The sequence below is a fragment of the Macaca fascicularis genome, chromosome 3 (genome assembly GCF_037993035.2).
Source record: "Macaca fascicularis isolate 582-1 chromosome 3, T2T-MFA8v1.1".
Classification (NCBI taxonomy): domain Eukaryota; kingdom Metazoa; phylum Chordata; class Mammalia; order Primates; family Cercopithecidae; genus Macaca; species Macaca fascicularis.
Window position 1 is genome coordinate 12,089,561 of NC_088377.1, and position 18,377 is coordinate 12,107,937.

The window sequence follows — 18,377 nt, forward strand, 5'->3', positions numbered from 1 at the left end:
TCAGGGCTCACCCATCAAACACGGGGTGTTATAGGCGGATTGTGCAATGATGGGACCTGGCTGCACTTTTAAATATGTTCTTCACACCTGGGCAAGAAATGACCCGGAGCTGCATGACTTTTTGCTTTGTAATCTCCTCACCGCCCTCAGCTCTTTGGGGAGCAGTGTGCACATTTGAAGCAATCCTGAGGTTTAGCCACTTCCCAGATGTGGTGAGGAAGTGGAGAGTGCGCTGGGCCATGCGGAACTGCAGGTTCCAGCCGTGGCTTAATTTGACCACAATTGGCTGTCGGAGTTCACCAGCCCCGGGGCCGCCAACATCAAGACTAATCAAGCCTCCACCCGGTGCCTCCCTGGCCTTGGGGAGTGTGTCGTGGCAGCGCGTGTCCAGAAAGACTCACCCCTTGACCTTCTTCCCAACTAAATAAAGCAGTTAGTATTTTGCCCTGGCATTTGGATGGACACACTGGCGTCGAGAGAGACAACACATGTTGCAGCGAGGAGCACTGGCCTGGCTTGTTTACATAGTGTATCAGCTACTCACAGTTGCGCCTTACAAAGGTCGCCAGCTGGCGGGGCAGGAGTGAACTTGAACTTGAAGTTCAAGTTGCACTTAGGCCTGGTCGCAGCTCCATCACCTGCTGAACACACACATACACGCGCGCACACACACACATGCACAACCCCTCCTCATGTCAGACATCAATGCTTCCTTCAGCCTCAGCTCCTTCTTCTGGGATCTGCCACAGTCTGGTCTTCACAGAATCACCTTTATCATGTCTTTAATGATCTGACATTTACTGAGACCTTTCTCTGTGCTCTGCTTTTACATTCAGCTTTCCATTTAACCTGCAGAACAATGCTACGAGATGGAATGACTATTATTAACCCCCTTTTACAGATGACAAAGCTGAGGCCCCAGAGAGGTCAAGTAATTTGCCTGAGGTCACACAGCTAGCAAGTGGCAGAGCGAGGTTTTGAACCTAAGTAGGTTGCCTTGAGAGTCCACACTGAATGAATCACAGTGAATGAATCACCAATATAAATTCATGGGATTTTATATGGAATTCTTCTCTCTCATGGCTTCCAAACCTACATCAAGACAAACCTCATCTCCCCTGTTGTTTGTTCTCACCTTCTCATTCAGTATGAGTGTCTCTGCTTCTTTCTAAAGAACGGTCCTCGTGGAACCCAAGCCCTGGCTGGAACTGATGCTGCTGTGGTGGTCAGGATTCAGTGAGCAGGAGGAAGAAGGACGTGGTGTTTACCCCTTTCCTTGGCTTCCTCCCATGCAGGCCACCTGTGACCCCGTGGCGGCCCCCTCTGGAACCAAGAGCGGCCAACTTCCAGCAGCACACACAGGGTCAGTGCTGGGGCCGTCTGTGCACTGATGAAAGCCTCTGCCAGCCTCACCGGACCAAGGCCACTGAGTACTTCCGGGAGCCTTGGATCCTCCAGGCTACCAACAGGAACACTGGCCCTCTCGGCAGCAGCCCCATCTTTCCACCCCTGCACTTGGTCCCAAAAAGCCCATTTTGGGGCTGTTGCTATTTAGCCAACCTGCCCTCCCTTGCTCTCCTGTGACTTCTCACTATTCCGGCTGCAGCTTGCTGGGAGAAACACTTAAGCGTCTTTTGTGCTCCACACCCATGTACTTAAAATACCAGGCCTATAGGTCATTCCAATGAGGGAATCTGGCTCATAACACGTGTGCCCCGAGGCACAGATCCCACTTCTGCAGACGCTGGCCAAAAAGGACTGTGTCCCAGCAGCCAAGGGGTGGGGCCACGGAGAGGGCAGGGCCACGTGGAGGGCAGAGCGTGCGGGTCCTGTCAGGTGTGCCCGTTGCTGACTGCAGCCCAGTGTCAAGGCTCTGCCGGGTCTCACTGGAAGAATACAAAAGACGCGTAAGGCAGTTTTCGTGCTGTGGAAAAATGTCACCTACACCTGTGAAGAAGTCATCACCGTGTCTGAAAGATAATAAGCAAATGTCCTTGTACCCAAAGCTGTAAACAAGAGCCCGTTGTGAGGGAGACTGCCAGAATGTCTCCTCCTTGGTGAACCACATGACTGGCCAAAACACCCCACCCGCTAGTGTGTGCTCGGTGGAAACGTCTCGTGACTGCACTTCAAACAAAGGGCATGATTGGGAGGCCAAGGTGGGCGGATCATGAGGTCAGGAGTTCAAGACCAGCCTGGCCAACATAGTGAAATCCCATCTCTACTAAAAATACACAAAATTTGCTGGGTGTGGTGGCAGGCACATGTAATCCCAGCTACTCAGGAGGCTGAAGAGAATCGCTTGAACCCGGGAGGCGGAGGTTGCAGTGAGCCGAGATCACGCCACTGCGCTCCAGCCTGGGCGACACTGAGAGACTCCATCTCCAAAAAAAAAAAAAGATGGACATGAAATAATAGGAATTCAGATAATGACCAATGATTTCACAAATACTCACTTTGATTACGTTTTACTCCTGATTACATGGGTTACTCTGTGGTTTACCAGATGGGGTGTCATGTGAGCTCAACTGCCAGAGGCCCAAATGCAGCTCAGCAAGAAAATGCTTTTGAACTATAACCCAGGTTGAGTACCATTGATACATTAGAATCACAGAGACAGTTTTTACTTTTTGGGGCAGTGGTAGGCATGGATAAAGTATCTCCAGTCTAGATTCCTAATACTGGTGCTACTGGGTTTGCAGGGGGAGATTTATGACCTCGGGGACAATAACTGGAAGAACAGTGAGTAGAAAGCTCAGGGATATGAGTTCTACTGTATATCGAAGCTGTGTGACTTTGGGAAAATTACTTAACCTCTCTGAGCCTTAGCTTTGCTACCTATTCATCAAGGACAATAAAATCCATCTTGTTTATTTCATGAGATTGGTGTGAGAACCAAATGCAGTAATATATGGGAAAGCGTTTAAAAGTTCTACACGACTTAAAAATGCCAATATTATGAATGCAACCGTTCTTTGTTGCCATTTGGGTAGTCGTGGATAGGATGGTGGTAAGAGAGCCACTATTGGAGCAAGACTGTTCCAGAGGGTAAAACACACAGGTGCCTGTAGAGCAGTTGTCACTGGTAGAGCCATGATGGGAGCTCTGACTACATTTGCTATTTGTACTGAGTTAAATAGTGTTCTCTAAAAAATGTATGTCCACCTAGAACCTCAAACTATGGCTTAGGGTCTTTACAGATGTAATCAAGATAAAGTCATACTGGACTTGGGTGGACCATAAGTCCAGTGACTGAGGTCCTTATAAGAAGAAGGAGGGGACACACAGTAGGAAGACCGTCATGTGAAGACGGAGGCAGAGGCTAGAGTACTGCAGCTGCAAGTCAGGAAATGCCGAGAAACGCTGGCCACCATCCGAAGCTAGAAAGAGTCAAGGAAGGATCCTCCCTAGAGCCCCTCAGGGGGAGTGTGGCCCTGCTGCCACCTTGATTTTGGACTTCTGACTTCCAGAATTGTGAAAGTCTTAATTTCTATTGTTTTAAGCCACCCAGTTTGTGATCATTTATTACAGCAACCCCAGGAAACAAATACAGTATTTTCATGAAGTCACTGAGATACTAGAGTTGTAGAATCACTACAGACGAATCACAGAAGAAGGACGTGTGGACCTGCCCACCTACACGTGGCTATGGGCATCCCAGGCCAGCTGCATTCTTAGAAGATGAAATCAGAGAGTTAACATTGACATTGCATATGCATACTATGAACCCCCTCATTTTGCTGATGAGGAAACTGAGATCTGGAAAGGTAAAATCATTTGTATTATATCCCCAAACTTGTAACTCTCTTGCCGAAAGAACCACCTCAGTCTCTCTCTGTCTCTCTTTCATACACACACGTACCCCTAGACCTACTCAGGACTGGGACAATGGCATTACCTATTGTTGTGTCTTCAAGGGACTTTTTACAAAAATTTTAAATACCCCCTTTCCCCTAAAACCCCTTCTCACTTGCACCCTGTCCCACCTTTCTGTGAGGGCTACATGGGTATATAGAAAAGGACCACCGCCTTCTGGGAGACTAGGTCTACACAGCCACAAACCGCATTCAGTGTGACACCCTAAATAATCAAAGGTGAAGGATAATTTATGAGGCAGCTCAAACAGCCATAAAGCAAAATGTAGTCATCAAGGAAGGCTGCCTGGAAAACAAGTGACTGCCCGTTGCCAAATGCTGAAGGCAGGAAGACTCGGGTGACGGGTGCAGCAGGGAGCCCTGGATTGGCGAAGTGGCTGGAGGAAGGAACGCCTCAGCGTCTCAGTGCCGTGGCTCATGAATGGAACGCGGGGGAACTCCTCAGAGGATGCACATCGGGAGTCAGGTGTGGGGAGGAAAAGGGGTGAGTGAGAAATGACTCGGGGCAGGGTCTTATTAGTGAGAAGATCCTTAAAGCGGGTTCTGGAATTCAGTCTTGATGATACAGGTGATAACCTTCCCGGGTTCTTGACAGAGAGGGAACAGGCTGACCACGAGGCTTGTAGGACCACCAGCTGTGGATCATGGTGGACATGGCTGCCCCCGGGCTGTGGCTGTCATTGCTCCTGGATCTGTTCTTCGAAAGCCAGAGACTGCCCAGTGAGATGGCCAGTTGCCCTCAGGACCTACCTCCCTCTGTGGCAGCATTCCTCCACGTCACATCATATGCCCTGCTTGCTGGGCCTGGCCAAGGCCTCTTCTGCCCACTTCTCTCCTTCAGCTAGATGCCATGGTAGAAAAGCATCCAGAGTGTCACCCGGTAACATCTGACTGATGTCCTAAAACTAGCAAATCCCCAAAGCCCAACAAGACTCATCTCTAGGTTCTGGGGACAGGCCAGCTGATGGGAAAGATGGATTTGGAGGCAGAGCCTCTTGGCACCCCTGATGCTCTGCTCCATGGAGATCCCTCCCCAGAAGCATCCTCACCTCATTTACTGGACAGGTCGGCCGAGACATTAGTTATAAAGGCACACCGGGCGGAGCAGCCTTCATCATCTAATTGTTACTTGCTATTGCTCTTTTTATCATAGACTTTAATCAGATAGAATCCACTTCTTTGGGGAGTGTTTGATGGAGGTTTCTCATGATTAGGAATCGTGGCTTGCTGTGGCCAAATATTGGATTTTCGTTGAGCATTTTTCTGTGGCCTTCCTTTGTGTTAAGACATGAGTGACAGTTGAAAATATTTTCCTTTCATCTATCTTTGATTTCACTTTATGCTACGTGATTAAGAGGAGAAACTGTGTTGATTAAAGAACTACTATATTGATGTAGGAAGATTGAACATCAGACTTAACCAAATGTTAGGGTCCTATTATAGACCTGTGAGAAACAGAGAAGAGAAATAAGTAAAGCAGACAACTTACACACACACACACACACGCACACACACACCCTGTTGAATACCATGTGCCAGATACTGTTTTAACAGTGTTACTCACAGTAAAGAATTTAATCTCCCCTAATACTCTCTAAGGTAGGAAAATTTGCATGTAACCATCTTCCAGGTAAAGATACTGCGGAACATAGAGGTACCTAGTGACTTGCCAAAGGTCAGCTAGCCAGATTTATCCTCTGAACCACTTTACTAACAAGAAATGATTTTAGATTAGCAAATCCATGCAATGAAGATTTTCTCACCTTTTATAAATGTATGTTAAACGCATAATGGAAATTATGTGCATTTTTTATTACTAGTACTTGCTGAATCTCAGTCTATCAGTTACATATACTTAAGTCCATTTATGAGTCATCAATTTTGTTCTGGCTGATCCCATGAGTACCTGTAATAACATCTGGCATTTTCAAATAATATTTAAAATCAGCCAGACTTTGTCTTTTAAAAATATAGAGAGAATGATTCTAATTTAGCCTGTCTTCAAACTTAGAAATTCTGTCTTTCCTGATCTTCAAAGGTACAAAGTAAGAAGAGAAAGATGGATATGGTTTCTTCTACTCTTCTTTGCCCTGAGTTATAAATAATTGGGGAAGATGGCAGCAGGGAAGTTGGGAACCAGGAGTGGAGCGCTGCCAATCTGACTCTATGGTTTCCTGAAATCTTGACTTAACAGAAAATAAATTCTAATCTTTCTTGATCTTGTATTGTTTATTGATGGTTACGTTAAAGCCATATAACCATGTGAAGTGTTACACCTAGGCAACTATCATAGGCGTATATTCCAGAATTGAAGCAAAGCCAAAATTCTGGGAGTGTTGTTAAAACTGGTAACTTGTGCTGAAGGGCTGGACAGCATAAATTAATGATTGGTTATTCAACAGATTCGTTCGGGCCACCAACCTCATTCTGTTTTGTTCTCTGTTGTGTCCCCACAGGGAAAAGCTTCACTCTGACCATCACTGTCTTCACAAACCCACCGCAAGTCGCCACCTACCACAGAGCCATCAAAATCACAGTGGATGGGCCCCGAGAACCTCGAAGTAAGTGCATCCACTTGGGGCTGGTACACCCTCCAAACTGGTATACTCAGGGACCATGTCACAGAATCCTTGATTCAACCTTTCCCCCAGGGGGATGTCAGGCCCCTGTAAAGCCAAAAAGTTGCATTGTCAATACTCTCGCTACTCAAAGCTTGTTTCTGTGCACTGAGCTCTTTTTGAAGCATCCTTTTAGAGGGCAAAAGGAAATTAGGCTGACTCAACCGCATTAGAACCATTCAGGGCAGCATGAAACTAAGGACTGCTTCCTCAATATACAGTAAAGTTCAACAGGATCAGAAACAAATAGTAAATGGAAGATTGGCCAGGCACAGAGGCAGCCCAAAGAGGTCTGAGGGTCAGAGTGGACCACAAGGGAGTAATTACCATCGATGCTGGCCTTTTATTAATTTATGAGGGCCAGCGATGAAAACTATGAAAATGACCCTTTTCTTTCTATGGCACAGATCAAAATCTTATTACAGGCATGTTTAAGATAGAGAGTGGGAGGGTAGAAGAATGTCTGGAGAAAACCAGTAAATATAGAAAGATAGTACCAAAAAATAGCTCCTGTGAGGAAAGCTTTTAAAAAAAGGAATGAGGTTGTTTAGTCTGCAGAAAAGATGTCTTCACAGTGACTTAATGACTATCTTTGAGTAAACACCAGAGTAACACTCTTTTCCAGAACCACACCCTTCCCCAGGATCTGAGGCTGGGTTACAGTTCCAGGTCTGTGGAACTGCCCAGCACCCCCGCCCAGCATCCAGAGGTCTCCAAACCGTATCAGGTCCCTGGTGGAAAATTCGTACACTCTCTTCTTGGAGTGAGGGATATTGAAAAACAGGGCTTCCTACTGTCCCAAAAAGCCAAGATGCGGGGAGGTCAGGTCGTAAAATGAAGTGGTTAAGAATTTGGGCTTTATGGGCAAGCCAGTGGAGTTCTTAAGCCTTCAGTGAGCTACAGAGCCTTGCTGAACCTCACTTTCCTCTTCTGTAAAATGGGGATAATGATGAGAGCTTCTTTATAAGATCAAGCCACATGATGCTATGTGCTTGATGCAGAGAATGAAGGCAGGAAATGTTAGCGATCCCCAGTAGGACATCCCTGCTTTCATCCCTGGCTACTGCTCCAGTACCATCTAGATGACCTTCTCTGCACGATAGTTTCTAGGTGGGGTTTTAAGGTAGATCTCTGCAGGCTATCCTGTGATCACTGCAGCTTTTGTGGCAGTCTTTCCCGTGGTCCTGGCCACAACCTCATGGCATCTGGATCACCTTCTGGAACCATTCCCCATGTTGTGTCAACTTCCCCAAAGTCCTTGAGTGGATGGAGCTCTGCAGATAACCACCGTGCCCACCAGGGACAGCCCACCAGGATTTGGTGTTCCTCGTCTGCTTTTTCCCCTCCTTCCATTCTCTGTGCTCGGTGACTCCCTCCAAATATGAATGCATTTGTCCCCAGAAGGCCCTCTCAGCTTTTTCTGATCAAGGTTTTCTGGCCACGCCTAGACTTGGGAGACTGTGGGACTTCATAACAGACCCTGATTCTTCTTTATGGGTGAAAAGCAGACCATAGACACAGACAGGACCACACAGGTCTAAGGAATGACTGTGAGCTCTTCCCAGGTTTCCAGAGTAGGAATGTCAACCTGGACATTCCTACGTTAATGTAACCCTGCATTAAACAGAACGTAAACACCAAAGCAAGTTTGTTCTCCACAGAGGACCAAAGAGGAAGCAGGCTTGAATTATGGCAAGGTGCCTGGCTGGGAGGGAAGCCGTTGTTAGGTGTAAGGAAATCAACTTTGAGGGTAACTAAACTTAGAGAAAGGCTCCTTCAGGAGGCTGTGGAATCACTATTGAATCTACAGCCGTCTCTTGGACAGTTCAAATGCCGACCAGCCTGAAGAAGCTGAAGCCAGGTGACCCTGGGTATACCCTCTACTTCTGTTATTTCCTCATACATAAAGAAGGTTGGGTTTTGCCTCACTGCCAGCATTTCCTGTAACATTCAAAGAAATAACAAAGTTATTGAGCTTCAGAAAACAAATGGTGGCTACTCTGACTTTTCAGAATTGGCAGTCAGAGGGGAGAAAAGACGTCTATGTGATTGTAACGGTCTGGCTGTATATACAGTTTACTCTGCCCCTGCTGCTTTATAACTTAAGAAAACAGTTGTTATATGGAGACGTACCCTCTGAGCAGACAGAAGGGATCTGCGCCAAAGAAGCATCCATTTTTACACAGTCTTCCCTGCCAAATGGAACTTGGGGTCTGGGGAAAAACTAAATGCATGGAATAAGTATAAGTATGATATATAGAGGTGCAGTAACCCCAGGTAGAAAGTCTCACATTTCACAAGGGACTTCTAGAAAAAAGCCAAGTGCATGCAGACTCCCAGGGTGACTTGGGTAATGCTGACTTTTCTCTTTGCCCTATGAAGCAAGAGGGGCCATCACTGCTAATTTTAGTATGCTGGTTTCTTATTGTTTGAACGTCTTCATTCAGGGTGGGAACTTCTCTATAGTAAGCTTTGCTCACAGCTGCTTTCCAGTGTAACAAAAAAGAGGACACTGCGTGTAAATTAGGATGCCCAGATGTTGCCAGATGAATAAGACCTCCTGAGTCCCCTCCATGATTACCGTGCAATGAATTCTGGGTAATCCTGGCAAAATGGCCCTGGCCTTGCCAAGGCCAAATTCAATCATTTTGGAAAATTCTCTAGTTTCATGAAATCAAAGACAATGAGAGCTAGGAGGGGCCTGAGAGAGACTTTAGGATCATCACTCCATAGGTACGGGAAATCAGCCCCAGAAAAATGAAACAGTTTGCCTAGCTTTAAAAGAAATAGTTGATGAGGAAGCATTAACAGCATGAGGAGTTCCTGATGTCTACTTCTGTGCTGTCCTTCATTTATCTACCTGTCCATTCATCTGTTCATCTCTCCATCCATACCATACTGTCTGTACAGCATCTATTTCTTATGATAGATGGAATTCTTTGACATGGCCTCAGTATCCTCACATTTAAAATGAGGAGTTGGCTTATATGATTGACTGGCATATTTGGCTCAGCTCTAAGACTGTCTATTATAGAAGGGCAAATGGTAGTGCCTTATTGCAGGCATGGAGCCTTTGACTTGAGGTATGCGTGCAAGCTTAACTAAATAAAGCAGTTATTTGGCATTTGGATGGACAAACTGCCATTCAACCTGCCGTTCTGCTGATTAAGTTAAGGACTGAGAATGAGAAGCTGTGCCACAGCCCGTCTGTTGGTCATGCCAATGGGTAAACTTGATGCATCCCTCTCCTCTTCCATGGTTTTCAGTGGTGAAGCTGTAGCAAAAAGTATATGCCAAAGAGAATTTAAAGTATTTTTCATTTCAGATGGTTTCTTGCTCTTTTACAGTAATGAACCTACCCCTTAGAAAATCAAAACTTGTTTTCTCATATTCTGTAGGATTTTAAGAAATATCTTAGGGTAGTATAGAAATTATTAATTGTCGAAAAATTAACTTTATCATGGAGCAAGAGTACCGTCAGAAGTATCCTCTGCCTGGAATGGGTTCTCACCAGCACCAAGGCAGGCTCTGTTTTCGGTTAGCACGTAGAGCACTTAGTAGCTTGTTGACATAGTAAGAGTATCTTCTCCTTCAGCACAAAAGATAGAGTGAAAGGGTTTTTCAAAAAAGGATATTGGAGAGTTTTTTGTTTAGTTTGTTTCTGAGACGGAGTCTCCCTCTGTTGCCCAGGCTGGAGTGCAGTGGCACAATCTCGGCTCACTGCAACCTCTGTCCACTCCCCAGGTTCAAGCCATTCTCCCACCTCAGCCTCTGGAGGAGCTGGGACTACAGGTGCCTACGACCACTCCCAGCTAATTTTTGTATTTTTAGTAGAGACAGGGTTTCACCATGTTGGCCAGCCTAGTCTCGAACTCCTGACCTCAAGAGATCTGCCCACCTTGGCCTCCCAAAGTGCTGGGATTACAGGCATGAGCTACTGTGAATGGCTGAGAGTCATTTTTTAATGTATGTTTTATATTTCTAGGATCTAATGAAAAACTCCAGCTCTCAGTTCACACATCTGTAATTTAGGTGACTTCTTGCTAATTTTGAGATCCCAAAGCATCTTCTCTACAGAGATTTCACTAAATAATTTGAATGCAGGAATTGGTTCAATGCCATGGAGGAAGATATTTTGCCAAGGAGAGGTTGAGGAGAGTGAGCAGTGGGGACCCTAACGGACCCATCTTGCGGGGGCTGGTCCTGGTGGTATGGATTGGGCAGCCTTTACCTGTCTGGTCAGGTATTTGTTACATCTGGAACACTGAGAAACCGAATTAAAAATCAAAAAGGTTAATTAACATATTGGCCTTTTCTGAGATAACTTCGGTCTGTCCCCAGGTTAAAGGAGTCTTTCACGTGACTGTGTTCTGCTTGAGCTCTTGATGTTTTGTTGTTGTTGTTGTTGTTGTTGTTTGGTTAAATGTAGTTATTTCTAGTTTAAAACTGAAAGAGTTGGCTGTAATTCTGGAAAGGTGGAACCCAGCAGATGCCGGGAAGTACGAGCCTGGAGGGAAGGACAGGCCTCTGCAGCTGCCCCCCTCCTCACAGGCAAGGATGACCATGTCTAGAGCTCATGGGATTCCTTTTGGGGGGAGGCGACCTTGCCTCTGCTCTCTGGACAGCCCATCCTTGAGGACCAGGCCGTTGATGTAGAGTCTGTGATGTGCTCTGTTTAAGGGTGGGGCTTCTAGCATCCACATATCAGGTGACATCTGGGATACTGGCTTAGAGGGCAGCTAGGGAGTAAGGTAAAATATGCAGCTTTCTTTTTTTTTTTTTTTTTTGAGATGGAATCTCACTCTGTCGCCCAGGCTGGAGTGGAGTGGTGCAATCTTGGCTACTACAGCCTCTGCTTTCCGGGTTCTAGCGAGTCTCCTGCCTCAGCCTCCTGAGTAGTTGGGATTATAGGCATCCACCACCATGCCCGGCTAATTTTTAATTTTTTTTCATAGAGATGGCAAGGTGGAGCCATTACTTACAAAACTTACAAACTGTAGAGTACTTCCTGAGGCACCAGCTTTTTTTCTGACTGATTGTTTTTTCCCCCCAACAGGGAGTTATAGTTAAAATAGGTTGTTCGAAGGGCCTAATCTTCACTCAGCTACTTTTTAAAGTACTTGGTTGAGATCATGTCATATGAATATAATTTTCTTCTATGACTTTGATTGTATATAGCAAACCTATTATATATATGAGTATGAGAAACAGGATCTTTATACATGGAGAATGTGCTTCAAGTGAAGAAGAGAAATGCATGAAAAGTACCTGTAGGCCAGGCGCCATGGCTCCCGCCTGTAATCCCAGCACTTTAGGAGGCCAAGGCAGGGAGATCACTTGAGGTCAGGAGTTGGAGACCAGCCTGACCAACACAGGGAAGCCCCATCTCTACCAAAAAACACAACAATTGGCCTGGTGTGGTAGTGCATGCCTGTGGTCCCAAGCTTCTCAGGAGGCTGAGGCAGGAGAATTGGTTGAACCCAGGAGGCAGAGGTTGCAGTGAGCCGAGATGGTGCCACTGCACTCCAGTTTGCAGTGAGACCTTGTCTCAAAAAAAAAAAATGAAGGAGGGAGGGAGGGAGGGAGGGAAGGAAGGAGGGAGGGAAGGAGGGAAGGAAGGAAAGAAGGAAGGAGGGAAGAAGAGAAGGAACCAACCTGTAAACTGATGGTGATAATGGACCTAAAAATAATTGCTCTTAGGATTGAGTAACACCTACTTCACAATGTTATTTTCTCTTAATCATAAAAATACTTGATAATAGCAGCAGCTAACATTAAATAGTGTTATTTGCCCAACAGTGTTCACAGTGCTTCACACATATTAATTTATATAATCTTCAAAAGAACAGGCAGGGAAATTGAAGACAAAATACATTGTATACCTTGCCTAAGGTCACACAGCTGGTAAGCCAGCATGTAAACTAAGGCGTCCAGACGTTGGCATGCCCCGACGCCAGCGTCTGTTTTTAAGAACTGCACTGGCCGCTTTTTGAGCTTCATGGTAATGTAATTCCTGTATCTTTTATTAGGAGAGTTTATCAATAAAGTTCTGGGTCACATATGGTTTTCTTCAAGAAAGCAGAGCCCTGTTGCTTTGGCATTCATCATTTTTTTGTACTGACAGGAGGGAATCAGTGTTTTCCCCGGCAGGGCTGCAGGAAATTCCCTCCCCTCCCACTCCTCCTCGGAGTTCATAATACACAGCCACGGCCACGCTGGTCACAGGTGCTAGCAGTTGGTTCTGCTTCTGTCACCAGGGTCCACTTGGGGACCTGGCATGAAGGGGGACCCGACCCCGGGGTGCTGTACAACATACACCTCTTCTTCCGGTGTTGGCCTTCAGGAAAGATGGGTAAAGGGGTGGAGTGACCTGCAGAGCAATGGTCCAAGTCTGGGTCCCCCTTTAACAAAGGGTTTCCTAGAGGGCCCGTGTGCACAGCACGTAGCTGCTGGGGGGATGAAAAGATGTGTCACTCTTTGCTCTTGAATGGTTATGAAAATGTCAGATGGTTTTATGGATCTGTGATCGCAGGATTGTAATTACCAATCCACAGTCACATTGCTCACTGGGAACTGCTTCGAGTGTATTTACCAGGTAGTGAACGATGAGCTACTTCATTCCTCTTCCCTTGAATTCATCAGGTTTGGACTTGGAGTTTAGTTCTTTCTAGATGCAATCCTGATCCACACAGGAATTAGAAAGTAATTCTTCCTCTCCTCCCACCTAAAGAAGGAGCAAGACAGAGGCTCAAAGAGGAGGAACATGCTGTCCCTACTCACATCCCCTCCTCCCCATTTTGAAAGGCATTTCAGGCCAAGCTGAAAGTTCTGGGGGAACATCGCCTGGTACTTTAATTCCTTCTGTGCTAAGCTCCTCAACTACCTGATGACTTGGCAAACGCAGTTTTTAAAGCATTAATAATAATTGTGCCTACATGTTTCCGGTGAATTTTAGAATGTGTTTCTGTTGATTATTTTTAGTAGTATCAAGCCAGACCAAGAAGAAGAATTTTATATGCATACAGATTTCCTTGACCCTAGAGTGGAGGCTAAGGTCTGAAAGGGCCCCTGGGGTGAATGGGAACCTAAGAGGACCGTGCAGGGAATGGGCTTCTGTCCCAGAAGCAGCAGTGACCCACCTGATGCAGCTCTGAGTAAGCTGGCGTGGCCTGTGTATTCCTGGTAACTCTTCCTATCTTATACAGAAGCCACTGAGGTTTTGTGTGTGTGTGGTTGTTTGTTTGTTTGTTTGTTTGTTTTTGAGACAGAGTCTCGCTCTGTCGCCCAGGCTGGAGTGCAGTGGCATGATCTCGGCTCACTGCAACCTCTGCCTCCCGGGTTCAAGCGATTTTCCTGCCTCAGCCTCCCGAGTAGCTGGGACTACAGGTGCCCGCCACCACGCCCGGCTAATTTTTTATATTTTTAGTGGAGACGGAGTTTCACCGTGTTAGCCAGGATGGTCTCCATCTCCTGACCTCAGGTGATCCACCCGCTTCGGCCTCCCAAAGTGCTGGGATTACAGGCGTGAGCCACCGTGCTCGGCTACCACTGAGATTTTTTAAGATGGCATTTGTATTGCTATAGAAAGAAAACAAAATAAGAGTTCCTTCCAGGTAACATGAAAACCCAAAGAGATGATCTCTAGGCAGCTTCTCAATCTAATGTGGCAGCAGAGAAGAGGAAGAAACTTACACTATTACATCGAATTTCTCTCTCCGTCTGGACCCTTGCAAAACCATATCACTAATTTGAATGCTGCACCAGTGAGGTCAGGATCTAAACTAATATATTGCAGTCCTTGCTAGAATTCATTATATGACGTGCCATAAGAAAAAAAAAAAAAAAATCCTGTCTGCATTTAGGCTTCTGTTTCGTAAGCTTCAAACATGTAAAAAGGTTTCTGGATCCTGAATTCAGGGACCTGGGTTTTCACACTGGCGCCACCAGGCCAGTGGGTGTGAACTTGAGCAATTATCTTAAATACTTTCGTCTTCATTTTCCTCTCCTATTGAACCAGGCAATGGGATGAGATAATCTCTAAATTAGTTCTCACTCAAAAAGGGTAACAAAATATGGTCAGCAAAATAAAGCCGTAAGTTCATTCCCATAAAGTGGGCCCCTTAGAGGCTGAGGCCTCCAGGCCTTCTTGCCTGGGCAGTGCCATCCTAAATCACATCAGGCAAATCCACATGCACCCAGGTGGTACATGAGATAGACGTTGTTTTTTTTGCTATAAAATTTTTGAAGGGCTTTCTAATTTGTTCTGAAATTCTCCGGCTATAAGTTGGCCGCTCTGCCTTCTCTGCCACCAACATGTAATCAAGACTAGGGGTTGAGGTCTCCATTTTGGCGCTTGCTAACATTACGGGAGCTGATACCTGGGGGAGCGGCTGGTCTGAATGAGTCTCTCTAAAACAGGGACAGTGGTGGTACCACCGTCACATCACTGGCAGGCTGAATGCAGCAGCCTCTGTGGCTTAGAACCGTGCCTGGCACACAATACATATTCAAAAGAGGACAGGTATGATTCAAATTTAGTCTTGAAATCCTTTTGGAAATGAGAAAACTTTAACCAAAAAAGATCTGTGGCTCCAAAATTTAAAAATTCATGAAGTTGCCATAATGGTGCATTTTTTTTTTTTTTTTTTTTGCCATTTAATTAAACATTTATAAATTTTGATTTTTTTTTCTGGATTTCGTTTTGTTATTAGACCCAGTAAAATTTCTTTTCTGGTATATTTATGGGCCCTGGAAACACTCTGGGCACTGTTCCTAAGTCACTAATGGGTAAAATGGCCTCGCCCCCAAATGTTGCACTTTATGAAAAAGTCAGAAAGAAAAATCACATCTGAGTAACATCAAAAGTCAGTGCTTCAGATCTAACATGTGGGTCCTGTTCAGTAGAGGCATGACACAGCTACAGAAGTCTCCTCCACACTGTCCTAGAAACGTGACGTGAAATGCGGCAGGTTTCTTGGGGTTCTTCTAGGCAAATGCAGTGCATCTCCCAAGGGTGCCTGGGATCTCTCGCTGCAGCCAAGCTTTGCAGGCACAGAAACATGGCCAGCCACCCACTGAATTTCCTAAATCAATGACTAGCACTGGAGACCCTTCCATGGGTGCAAGGCAGCTCCGCCTGCTGCCTGTGTCCTTCGGGGATCTGATGAGGCAGCCCCGGCCTGGGATGGTCAGACCTTGTCATTGGGTGCACATCTCCCACGGGGATGGGTGGACCCACCGCTTTCAGATGCATTGCGGTTGGCAGTCACAGCATCCCAGTGCATTAAAATACATCGACTCCTCTGCTTTCAGGTAGATTTAGAATTTTTTTCATAACCTAGCCACTTTCCACATTTCATTTTGAAAAATTTCTCCTTGAGTTTTTTCAAAAGCTTTGGTTTTTGTTTGTTTTTTCCTGTAAGCCATATAACTAGGGAAGGCATTAGTAAGAATTTGATACACTGGGTCTCATGGAACTCCACCACCACCACCAAAATAATAATAGTAATAATAATAATAATAACAATAGGTTAGCTTAAAGAAGTAGAAGCTACCCCCTTACACTACATCTGCGTTTAAATTCATTTGAGCTCATTGGCAATTTCTGTGTTCTCCTGTTCATTGCATATTCTTTTCTTTAAAGGCAACTTTTAGAGAAGGTTTGCTTTTTTTTGGCTATCAAAGTATTATTTATGAAAAGTTGGCAATACAGAAAGGGTAAATCAGGTATTACCTATTACTGTACATTATGGCTATATTATCACACATATCACAAGCCACTGACATTCAGTTGGATGCGAAATGCTTTTTTTAGAGTATGATTGACACATGGTATATTTTCATCAACTTCTGTGTGTAAATTATGCAGGATCACTGGTAAAATTTGTTAGCATGAATAGCCAAATATTCTGGATTCACATTCATAAGTAAAAGCCAAGCTTATATACACACACACACACACACACACACACACACACACACACACACAAAGTTCTTTTCTGTTTGCCTTTTCAAAAAGTAACACAATGGAATCAATTTGCCAACTCTCTGGACCCCTATAAAGTTAATTAAAGGCAGTATATTCATTTGGTACTTTCATGATATACATATACTTTCCATTAAAGCAATTACTGACAAAAGCCCAGACTGCTATTGAAATCTTTCAGTGTACTTCCATGTACTGAAATGTCAAACATTTGATACTTTGTTTGATTTTGTATTTGTTTTTGTTCACCATGGCTTAAAAGTCATCTTCCGATTATTTAAAATAAAGAGTAAAGATTTGAAATAAGTTCCTAGATACTACATAAATTTATGACCCTTTGAATTTGTTCCTGGTACTACCTTATTTTCACTTACCTTCGAAGTGGTTGTATGATATTTCTAGTTCATTCATTTGAAAGAACTAGGAGAAATATGCGGAACCACGTCCCACACACCTCTCGGACACTGCTCGCCAGGCATAGCCCAGTGTTTCAAAAGTGAACCAGGGGTCTGGGCACAGTGGCTCACGCCTGTAATCCCAGCACTTTGGAAGGCCGAGGTGGGCCAATTACCTGAGGTCAGGAGTTCAAGACCAGCCTGGCCAACATGGTGAAACCCCGACTCTACTAAAAATACAAAAATTAGCCGGGTGTGGTGGTAGGCGCCTGTAATCCCAGCTACTTGGGATGCTGAGGCAGGAGAATCCCTTGAACCCGAGAGGCAGAGGTTGCAGTGAGCCGAAATTGCGCCACTGCACTCCAGCCTGGGCGACAGAGTGAGACTCTGTCTCAAAAAGTAAAGTGAACCAGGGTGCTCAGGGATCCTAGGTGAGCAAGACAGGAGTTTGGAGCTTCAAGTCTAAAACTGCGTTTCAGGTTTTCCCATGTGTAGAATGGACTGCATGATACCTCCCTTGCTAGGGGATGTGAGGATTAAATGAGATAGCCTGAAAGGCGCGCTGGAGCAGTGGCTGATGGCGTAGCTCCAGAGCTGGCTTCCTGATTCAGCCTGGCCTCCCCTTTGGGATCAGATTAACCTCCCCACATTCAGCCTCCTTGTGTATCAAACCAGGAATATGGTATTGCTCTGTTGGGGATTATTGTGCAGATTGAATAAAGTAATTCATAGTAGGGCATAGCACCGTGCTGGGCACAGCAGTGCTCCTTAAATATTAGCTGCTGTTATTAAAGCACGTGCTCTAGACAGGTAGGCCCCTTGACCTTGTCCCAAAGACGTTATGAGAGGAAACAAATGGAATTCTGTCCAAGTGGGGTCCAAATGTTTACCATTGCCAAGTTACTTAAAAAAAAAAAAAAAAAAAAAACTTGGCAGATTTGGCCCTCACAATACAGTACAATAAGGGCTTTTTCTCTTTTCCTTCCATGCTACCTATTATTAATTCCAAATACTGCATCACTGAATGGGCGTCAACACATGTATTCCTCATTGAAACATAACCTTGTTAACCATGTTACCCTACTTCCTTGAGGCAGAGCTTTTTGCAATTAAAGGTTTTATCAAAATGCAGTTCTGCTTAACATGAAGCACCTATGCTGTTGTGTGACCTGCGAAGCTCTTAGCATCTAGAAGCTTCCCCTGGGTCATCTATAAGATGGGAATAATACTATGAGTTCTGCCTACTGCACAGGATTCTTTAGGATACATTGAGATAATATCAATGTGCTTTTTAAGTAGTCTGTCAGGTAATAGATAATTAGATAATTTTAAAAATAGAAAAATCTATTATTGTTTTGCATGCACTATATTAAAATCTTAGGGATTTTAAATAAAATTAATTGATTTCTTGAAAGTAGATATCATCATGTCTTTCAGGATTGGTGAGAATAAATTAAAGAGAAAAAAATGGAAACGTTTACATCAGCCCCCACTGTGAATCCAT

General features: G+C 44.9%; 1 protein-coding gene across 4 annotated transcripts in view; it reads left to right on the top strand.

Moving 5' to 3' along the window:
• Positions 1 to 18,377, top strand: part of RUNX1 (RUNX family transcription factor 1) — a 262,267-nt gene that overhangs the window by 184,017 nt on the left and 59,873 nt on the right. For all 4 annotated transcript variants that reach the window (XM_005548734.5, XM_005548745.5, XM_005548743.5 and 1 more), the window contains one exon: positions 6,332 to 6,436. In XM_005548734.5, the coding sequence (XP_005548791.1) occupies positions 6,332 to 6,436 (105 nt within the window). The remainder of the gene's footprint in view (positions 1 to 6,331; positions 6,437 to 18,377) is intronic.